This window comes from Episyrphus balteatus, chromosome 2 (genome assembly GCF_945859705.1).
Source record: "Episyrphus balteatus chromosome 2, idEpiBalt1.1, whole genome shotgun sequence".
NCBI classification, from domain to species: Eukaryota; Metazoa; Arthropoda; class Insecta; order Diptera; family Syrphidae; genus Episyrphus; species Episyrphus balteatus.
Genome location: NC_079135.1, coordinates 123,490,907 through 123,501,887, shown reverse-complemented (window position 1 = coordinate 123,501,887; position 10,981 = coordinate 123,490,907). Strand labels below are relative to the sequence as shown.

Sequence of the window (10,981 nt, the reverse complement as noted above, 5' to 3'; positions counted from 1 at the left end):
CTGTCAAAATCATCAAAAAGATCTCGCAACGCGCCGACGTGAACCAGTCGAGAATTCATCACCATAATTGACCACATGCCCGGTCGGTTTTGTCTTCGGTTTATCTTGGGGCTATTAAAATCAATATGAAAACAATGCAACACACATGCTAGCAGCCAAAACCCATCATTCATCAACCGAACCATCTTTGGTTATTTCCCTCGAAGAGATTCCTCCTCATTACAGAAAAAAATAACAAAAGACATGAGTATGAGTGTTTATTTTGAGCTTGTCAAATGCATTTGACTCCTTTTCTTCGAAGCACCACCCCCTTTATGGTATGCAAACAAATCAATCTCCTGGGCGCCCACTCTGCCAGCGAAACAAACTAAAAATGCTCCAAACACACACACAAATACATTTTTTAGAAAAAACTCAAAATCTACATTATCTTTTGGCACAGAAATTGCACAAAATCTTGTAAAAATCTTAATTACATTCGAGAAATATATACATTTTGTTGCGAATTTTATAGTTTTTATTGTTAAATGTCAAAAAAAAACTAAAAGAAAAAGAAAACAATGACATAGAATCCAATTGCATATATTTAAATTGTTCTAGACATGCTGTAGTGAGTGTCAAATAAATTTATTTAAAAGACAGCAAACTGACCAGAATCAAATCACTCTAGTCGCTACCCTCACGGAATTCACAAGAAGTACGGTACGTTATTTGAAAAGATTTATAGATCTTTTACTTTGGATATTTCAAATTATAAACTTACATAAATCAAAATAGTGAATTGTGATTGAGACTTGGATGTCAGAAAACGGTTTTAGTGTTAAAAAAAAATTAATTACATTTTTCGGAATAATGTGATCTAATCTTAAGTGTTAGTTCCAATTTTCTTTTATCATCGTGTAGTTCCTTTAATATATTTAAAAAACTTTGAATCTTAAGAGAGCTAAACTCGGCTTGTGGATATCTTCAATTGTTAAAAAATAAAATTCGAGAACTTAACTTCACTATACATAATTTGCTATAGTCTTATTAAAACATTTAAAAAGTGATTTTGTAAAAAGTTCTTATATTTTGCCTAACAAAAGTGTTGACAATCCCAAATTAACGTTTTATCCTAACGAATCAAATATTCATAACATTCTAATGTGTTGCAAAATATGACTTTGTGATTACTTGATTGTAAAAAATTTAAACTCCAAATCTTTCCAATTCACGAGGTTTAAGCCAATTTTTATTTAACTATACTTGTCGAACTTAAATATCTCAAAATCAAAAATTGCAGAGCAAAAATGAACTATTGGTTTTTGCAAATAAGAATTTATTCCTAATAACAGTTACTCCAATATAATTTAATGAATATAATGTGGTTTTGCATTGATTGCATTTAGTTTTCAAAATTTACTGGTATATTGAAGAATCTTGTACAGAACCGTACAATTTTATTAAATTTTCTCAAAAGCTTCTAGACACTTGTTCAAGCAGAGAATTTTATCGTTTCCAACCTGGATTTCTACAAATTGAATTTTTAAACTTTTTTACATTTGAAATTAAAAAAAAATTGTACCAAATTGTTGCCGAATTTTGAAAAAAAGAATATCGTGGAAGCATTTTGTATAAAATGTTTTTAAAATTTTTTAAATTCAAGTTAATTTTTTTTTCAATCAATTTCTTGATTTTACCTATGAATCAAGAATGATATTTAGAAATAATATAAGGCCCAAAAAGTATTGAATTTAAACTAAATTTAAAACTTTTTTACTTTTTTGTTAACCCTTTCAAATTTCTTTAATTTTTCATTGTAAAGAACGCAATAATTTAAAATGGCCTATCTTTAACACCGCTAAACCATAAATATACAATGATCTCTAAAATTTCGGAACAAAAATTTGGATGGGTTAACGCGTCTTCTTAAAAATTAAAAAAAAAAAAAAAATATTTTTCGAAAAAAAATCATATAGGACTACACATTTCTAAATGCGATAGAAATTGATCATTTAAATATTAAATTTGTTCAGTAAAATAATATAGATTTAATGAAATTGGACACTTTTTGGTGACAAATTAACAAACTTTAAAACCAGCCTTTAGTTTGGCAAATCTTAAACTTACGATAGAAAAATTGGTGTATTAACAGTTTATTTCTATAAGTATTTATTTACTAAACGAAAAACAAAATCAACAAGTTTTTATACAATTTAATTTAAAGAGTCTCCACATCAACCGAAACTCAAAGGACTCTCATAATTTCCCTCATAAATTCTCGAAAACGCATTTTCCATCAACCGAACCCTCTTAAATTTTTTTTCGACTTTGAAGCTGTTAAGACATTTGAAAAAAATTATTTTCATTTTGTAATAATATTAAGGTCACTAGGAATAGTTTACAACCAAAATGCAAACTCTAACTGCCTAAATTCGAAAATCACGTTAAGCATAATTAGATTGAAAAAGTTTTCGATTTATCAATTTTAAGACGTTGGTTGTGTTGTCTTTTGTTAGTTTGGTTTATTTTACTATTCGGGACATATCTTTTGAACAAAAAGAATTTAATCCTGAAAAGAGCAACAAATATCTGTATTTTTTTAACCGGCTCTAAAGTTTTTCGGTAACTAAATCAAAATATTTTTATTATTTTTATTTTGGATTTTTTACACAAAATCGAGAAAGCAGTAGTTTCGATTCTTGAGAATAAATGATCCTGTTTTCTCGTTCTTTTTTACCAGATGTCCCCGCAAATTTAAATATTTAATAATATTGAACATATCTTTTTGTTAATTATTGCATCTACTTCATCATAGTTTTTTGTAAATTTACTGGCACAAACATATCGTACCTTTGAAATTCATAAAAATTCTTTCATTCGACTGAAGTACAAAATTCATTCTCCTACCCCATGCCACACAGTGGTGCATTTCATGAACTTTTGGTTCAAAAATCATGTCAAAAATCATGTCTCAGCCAATTTTTAAGGCGATGCACTATTAATTTTTGAATTTAAAGCAGTATTTAAATTATAAATTTAACTTAATAGTTAATTTTAATTTTCATTTGAATACAAAGTTCAAAGTTGATCATTTTAAAATTAAACTTTTGCCAACTATGTTTTAAGGCAATCATTAAAAAAAAAAACTTGAAATAATAAAGATGTTCAATTTTCAACAAAATTGAATACCTATGTATTTAATTTTTTAGTTGAACCAAGCTAACAGTTTTCTAGAACATTTTGTCAAATACATAGTCAAAAAACCTATGACTTCGTTTCTTTACGATATAATAACCTCAAAATTCGGTTTACTAATATTTTACTTTTGTCAATTATAAATATTAATTTTCATTTAATTTGATAACGAAAATTTAAGGCCTAAATTCAAAAAAAATAGTAAAAATTGCACGACTGGGGTCGCACGTACTTGCTCTTATGCTTAATGTAACTATAATGTTAAAGCTTTTTATTCAAAAAATTTAAAATTTGATATTTTGAAGAAATTTCATAAGTAGTATACAAAAATTAAATCTGTTTTTATAATTAATTAAACTCCGTTTTAAATTATCTTAAAAAAAAAAAAACAAATATGCCATTTTATTTCGCGTATAAAAAGGTATTTTTAGAAAAAAATTTTCGAAAATTGTAGGAGCCGTTTTTTAAAAAAATAGTTTTTTATATATATAAACATTTTTTAACATTTTTCAAAAAAAAAGTTGGTATTCCAAATTGAAGAAATAATTAATTTACACATAAAAACTAAATTTCAAAATTTTTCATTGATCCGTTTTCAAAAAATTGATTTTTCAAAAAAAAATTTTGAAATATTTTTTAAAAAACCAAAAATGCGTTTTTTGAAAATTTTCTAAAAATTTTAATATTATCTTTACTTACATTTAAATCGGGTTAATGTTGTACGAGATATTCAGAAACGAAAAAAACCGTTCTATGACAGGTACCGTTAATAACGGTACAAAAAATATTTTTTTTATTTAAAAAGTTGGCTCTTATGTGTAGTACTACACACAAAAATTTTAATCAAAATCGTTTGAGCCGTTTTTGAAAAAAATTAACTTTTCTATTTCCGTTATATGGCAGGTACCGTTAGTTTTGGTCATAAAAAAAAAATTTCAATTTCCCCTCTAGGGAATCACCAAAAACTGCTAACTACCAAGTTTGAAGAAAATCACTTCACTCGTTTAGGCTGCAGCTCCAGATAGAGACAGACACACAGACAGACAGACAGACAGACAGAATTGCCGGACCCACTTTTTTGGCATTCTCCATCATCGTAATGTCATGTAAAATTGTTATCTCGAGTTCGTTTTTTTTTACGAATCCTAAACTTGCCCTATAGTACCTATATCGCAAGTAAAAATACTTCTGTGTTTCGACGAAACAGGAACATTTGGTCTTTGGTTCGATGCATTACCTATATCTTTTATTTTTACGAAGCTTAATTTTTTGTCTTCGATCGAAATGCTAGTTCCTTTGCGAATTTGTTGCTAATGCTAACTTTATAATATTTTCCTAAACTTTTCATATACTTTTTAATGGTTTTAGTATTACCGTTGACTTCTTATTCAGAGAAGCTGAAAAGGCAACTCAATTAAATACGGTAAATCGTCACGTCATTGTTTTACAGTACCTATCAAATTCCTGTAAACAATATCCAACTGGCAATAGTTCCAAAGTATTTTTTTTAGTTCAGCGTATGAATAAATGGGGACCGTTTAAAATCAGAAAACCTTGTATTGACAGAATCGGTTTTCCATTTAACTTTGAACACAAATAGTTAATACTTAGATCACCAAACACCGCGTTAATTAGTTTTAAAAACTTACCGCAGACAATCTTTTTTCTAACTGCAAAATAAGCCAAATAACATAGATAAGTCAAGAAACCAAAATAACAAGTAGTTACTGATCTGATCTTCACTCCTGATACCAATAAATTCCATTTTTCTCATACAAACATCAAAACCTAAGCTTTTTTATGTTAGGTATAGCGTTCTTCAAAATATCAAATTATATTTCATTTTTCTTTTCTCCACAGTTAATCTCAAAAAACCGCCAAAATGTGTGACGATGAAGCATCAGCTCTGGTTGTAGACAATGGCTCCGGTATGTGCAAAGCCGGCTTCGCTGGTGATGATGCCCCACGTGCTGTCTTCCCATCAATTGTTGGCCGTCCCAGGCATCAAGGTGTCATGGTTGGTATGGGTCAAAAGGATTCCTATGTCGGAGATGAGGCTCAGAGCAAACGTGGTATTTTAACTTTGAAATATCCCATCGAGCACGGTATTATCACCAATTGGGATGATATGGAAAAAGTTTGGCATCACACTTTCTACAATGAGTTGCGTGTTGCACCAGAAGAACATCCAGTTCTATTGACTGAAGCTCCACTCAATCCCAAAGCCAATCGCGAGAAGATGACTCAAATTATGTTTGAAACTTTCAACTCACCTGCAATGTATGTTGCCATTCAAGCTGTCCTATCTTTGTACGCTTCCGGTCGTACCACTGGTATTGTATTGGATTCTGGTGATGGTGTTTCTCACACTGTACCAATTTATGAAGGTTATGCTTTGCCACATGCTATCCTTCGTTTGGATTTGGCTGGTCGTGATTTAACTGACTATTTGATGAAAATCTTAACCGAGAGGGGTTATTCTTTCACAACTACCGCTGAGAGGGAAATTGTTAGGGATATTAAGGAAAAGCTGTGCTATGTTGCATTGGACTTTGAACAGGAAATGGCTACTGCAGCTGCATCAACCTCTTTGGAGAAGTCATATGAATTGCCTGATGGTCAAGTTATTACCATTGGTAATGAACGTTTCCGTACACCAGAAGCTCTCTTCCAGCCATCATTCTTGGGTATGGAATCTTGTGGTATTCATGAGACTGTCTATCAGTCAATCATGAAGTGCGATGTGGACATTAGGAAGGACTTGTATGCTAATAATGTACTTTCCGGCGGTACTACCATGTATCCAGGTGAGATATTATAAGGTTAAGATTTTGTATGTGTGATAGATTGGGGGTGACTTGGGTAAGAGAAATTATGGAAAAACTTAAGAGCGCTTGATTTCACACAAGAAGTTCGGTAGAAAGAAGCCTTGAAAATATTTTAAGCCTACTTTTTAACGTCGAGAAAAAAAACATCTAAAATTAAGCGAATTTTCGCATGTTTTTTGCGGAAATTGACTTAATTTTAGATGAAAATCATCTTAATATGATAAAAATAAGAAGATTTTCATTTCAAATTTAGTGGATTTCCGCTTAATTTAAGACGGAATTCAGCCTGACAAAAAAACATATCCGCTTAGTATAAGGTGGTCCTTTTCTTCGAGAAGGAATGTATCCTAGAAGTCGCTTTTTGAGTTTCGATAAAATAAACAAAACTTCTTCACTTTTAAAATCAAACGGATTTCCGAATGTTTTTTTGTCAAGATGAAATCCACTTAATTTAAGATGAAAATCTTCTTATTTTTATGATTTTAAGCAGATTTAAGAAGGAATTTATCTTGGCAAAAAAACATGCGGAAATCCGCTTAATTTTAGGTGATCTTTTTCTCCGTGAAGAAATGTAACCAGAAGTCGCTTTTTTTTAAATTTCGAAAAAATTCACAGAAAACTTCTTTTTTATTTTTTAAATTAAGCGGATTTCCGCATGTTTTTTGTCAATATGAATTTCTTCTCAGATAGAGCGGAAAAATACTTAATTTTTGATGAAAATCTTCTTATTTTGATGATATTAAGAAGATTTTCATCTTAAATTGCTTAATTTAAGGCGGAATTCATCATAGCAAACAAAAATGGGGAAATCCGCTTAATTTTAAGTGGTGTTTTCTCCATGAAAAAATCTATTCTAAAAGTCGCTTTTGGGTTCCGAAAAAATTTACCAAACTTCCTCATTTTTAAAACAAATCGAATTTCCGCATGTTTTTTGTCAAAATGAATTCCGTCTCAAATTGAGCGGAAATTCACTTAATTTAAGATGAAAATCTTAATACATTTATAATATTAAGGAGATTTTCATCTTAAATTAAGTGGACTTATCTACGCTAATTTTAGGTGGTCTTTTTCTCCGTTAAGCAATTTATCCTAGAAATCGCTTTTTGAACTCCGCTTTAACTAACAAATCTTCTTCATTATTCAAAATTTCAGGTATTGCTGATCGTATGCAGAAGGAAATCACTGCCTTGGCTCCTTCCACCATCAAGATCAAGATCATTGCACCACCAGAACGTAAATACTCCGTATGGATTGGTGGTTCCATCTTGGCTTCTTTGTCCACTTTCCAACAGATGTGGATTTCTAAGCAAGAATACGATGAATCCGGCCCAGGAATTGTTCACCGTAAATGCTTCTAAGCTCTTACAATTTTTTACATCTTTAGCGGCAGCTTATTTAATAGCAACAACTAGTAACATTAAGCTCACTCTGTTGTTTGTGCTTTGAACATCAAAGAAACAAATTATAACAAAATCTAAAAAAAAGACAACGAAAACACTAGGAATCAAATATTTTTTTCTTTTTGAAAATGAAATTTTTATAAACATCACGCGAATCACTCTTCACTCCTTCTTTAAGTTTAACTTGTATTTTCTTTCTTTATATTCTTAGATACTATATAGCAGTTATTTTGTTCTTTTTTTTTTATTTTTAAGCGAGAATTGTATTTGTGCGTCAATAAAAGATATCAAAAAAAGAAAACAGAAAACCCATAAGAAAATGTTGTTATCCTTCCTGGTAACTTAAAAAGGAGCAAAACCATTAGAATGGTTGTCACGTACACCATAACCGCCCATCGAATATGTGGTCCTTAAACACCCATATAACGATGGTCGTCATCAATACCATCATGCTGTTTTGTGTACTTTTGTATAAGAAACACGAGTGCACTCGCGGGGGTATAACCCCCAAAATTTGTTTTCACATTTCTCATTATTTCTTCGTGTAACGATGATTATCGTTTTTATCGGCCGATAAAAGAATTCAAAGTTCCACATATACGCATAAAAGTGGGTTTTTATATTTTTGTGCCAGGAAATCACTTGGGACAACATATAACTGCGGGTTTGGAATTACCGCACAGAAATGAATTGCTAGCCCCAATATTGAATTAGTCTAATGCACCAAATAGCTTTACATATAAGATTGTAATAGAGGGGGGTTAGAGGTAATCCACCCTTGTTTGAGATGTTTTCTGTTGTTCAGAATGATTGTACAATTTCTTATGAAAATAATAGTCGTTGGTAAGAGCAATTGTTTGTTCAAGTTTTTCTTTGGACTTTGGTATAAATGAAATATTAGCAACTTGATTTGGAGAGGTATGAAAATGAATCTAAGAAATTAAATTGGTTTAATGGTTGATTCGAAAATGAAAAAAAAACAAAAATGAAAAAGAAATATTTTTAGTTTTGATGTGTACAAAGTCTTGTTTCTTTGGAGGAAGTACTTTCTTTAATAAATATTTTTATCTAAAGAATTAGATTTTGAAATATATAGGTAATGTAAAACACCTTACTTCTAAAACAAGTTACTTTTAGGGTATAATGAATTAAGGAACTCCTCAAAGTATGCAAATGAAATTTCCGATGTACGCACTCTTTATTTTTATTAAATTAAGTTTTACTTTTGAAGTTTGATTGATGATAACTGAAGTTATTGACGTGTTTTTTTTTTTAAATAGTTGTATCGGGGTGAAGCTTTTGATGTTTAAGCTTGAAATCATCCTTTTTATGATATAAATTAAAAAATGTATATAAAACTGATGTGCCTTTGTCTGGTCCAAAAAATATTTTTTTTCGATTTTCGGTCGGGCCACCCGCTTAATTTGTTCCACTTATATAGGTATAACATTAACGTTGTGAAATTTCAATTCGCTATCTTAAGCGCAAGACGCAAGAGGGTAACAGTATTTTATTTAAGTTTAACTTATCTCTATATAACATATAAAATATTTTTTTTTTTGAAAAAAAAGTGAGCAATAATTAATAATAATAAATAATAAGCAAAATGTGCAAATAAAACGTTTGTGTACTCCCTGTTAACGAAATTTACTTGGAAGTGTCCCCAGAAATTATTATTTCGATATTTTTTCAGAATAAGTACGGCAAGTAAGCAAATTTAAACTTAAAAAACAAAAAACAAACATTTTTTTTTTTTACTTTTTTCCTAAAAATACAATTTTTCAATATCGATCAGCACCCTCCTTCTATAAAAGATAGGAGGCTGAAAATTCAAGAATATAATAGGTACCAATAGGGTGTGAAACCAAACTAGGAGGTGGCCCAACGTTTATTTGAAAATTTTATTTTTCCCACACAAGTGTGGACCACCTCAATGTGCATCGTCTTATCCTAAACGAGTACCAAAAACCGTATAAAGCACAAAATTAGAGTTGTCAGACCTTTGAAATCGACATTAAGACGCGTATGGCTGCAAAACTGCGTACTTATATTTTGGTTATACCTCTACTCCCAAAATTTTCTCGGCCTACTAGTAAAAAACTAGCATTTTTCTCACTTTTGACTAGTACATGGAGAGTTTCGGTGTTAGATTACTTCTACAATACGATGGTTACAATAACGATTGTGGGCTCATTTTATATTTTTGAAGAATTATCCAAACAAATCAAAAGCTCGTCAGATATATGAACAAATGTCATTTTGTTCCAACCTTGCGATACAAACCCGCACTTTGACCAACTATAAAATTTTATTTAATCAGCTCACGGAATTGTTTTGTATATCATTTTTTAGATAATTTTATTGTTAATAAGTCTTACCTTTGTCATTTTTTGTTAAAATGAATAACAATGGAGCTATTCAATAAAAACGATACCAATCTCTTTTCCAAGATGGCGGCTGTTCCCAACCTCCAATTATCCCAACAAATTGACTTTTATGATAAGGACAACCACCCGAACACATTCCATGAAAAAAAATTTGTCCCGCGAAAAATGCGATTTCATGCCCATATTTTGACTAATTTCCCTGAGCTATTTTGTGTTATTTTTTCAAATAGAAAAATATTTTTTTTTTTGCGCCTAGAACTATATCTGCCATAGAACAGTTTCCTTGATTTCCGACTTTCTCATAAGCGACTTAAACTATTTTAACGAAAATGTTTGTAACCGATATCGCGAATTTTATTTTTCAGATCTCTGGAAAGAAAATTTGTGTCCATATGAACGAATTAAATTCGTTAACGTATTTATCGTAGAAGATCCATAAAAGATCCATTCACGAACCGATTTTAGATTAAAATAACAAGAAAATTTATTTGTATTAAAAATTGAAAAGAAAACAAAAATGTTTTTAAATACGTATTTCTTATATTTCTTTAATTTCTAGGTTTTCAATAAAATCGGTGTTCAGTTTAACTAATAAAACCTTATTTATTGTTTCTGTTGAAAGTTTGCTCCTGTTTTTACATAATAAGGATATTGGTATAAAGCGGAACTCTTTTCTTAGGTATACAATACATTTTCTTACACCTGCTCAGTGTCGGACTGGCCATATAACTGACTTGGCGATAGCCACCCGAGCACTCAGCTATCCCATAGTTACAAAATAAAAATACATAAAGAACATGTAAAAAACAAGCACAAATACAGATTTCAAACAAAGAAAATGGATCCGTTTAACAAATGCAGGCCCTTACTCTAACTATTTGAAAGTTATATTTATAATTATATAAGAAGTGAAAAGGTTTGGGGCCCCAGGGGGGTACAATTGTACATACCCTTGTACCGGAGCAGTGTCCTGGGGCCCCCACGTGCATATGGCAGGGCCCCAAGCTAGATTGTTGATTGGAAGAAACAGGATGTAAGAAATAAACAACGAAACAAACAGATACCTATGACGTGCACTCCGTTTCCTTATTTTCACCTAAGATATCTATTTTAAAGACTTGAATCAACAGAAACAGAAAAGATACAAATTATAGGGGTTTTCGCGTACCGTACTTGTCCTCGGGTCTTG

The 10,981-nt window shown here is 30.7% G+C and overlaps 1 protein-coding gene across 1 annotated transcript; it reads left to right on the top strand.

The window, feature by feature from the left end:
* The first annotated feature begins 560 nt into the window (after nt 1-560).
* Nucleotides 561-7,467, top strand: LOC129909188 (actin-5, muscle-specific). Its single transcript, XM_055986199.1, has 3 exons — nt 561-702; nt 5,038-5,984; nt 7,158-7,467. Exons 2-3 carry the CDS (start codon nt 5,060-5,062, stop codon nt 7,361-7,363), a joined length of 1,131 nt encoding a protein of 376 aa, XP_055842174.1. The 5' UTR covers nt 561-702; nt 5,038-5,059; the 3' UTR covers nt 7,364-7,467.
* Nucleotides 7,468-10,981: the final 3,514 nt, after the last annotated feature.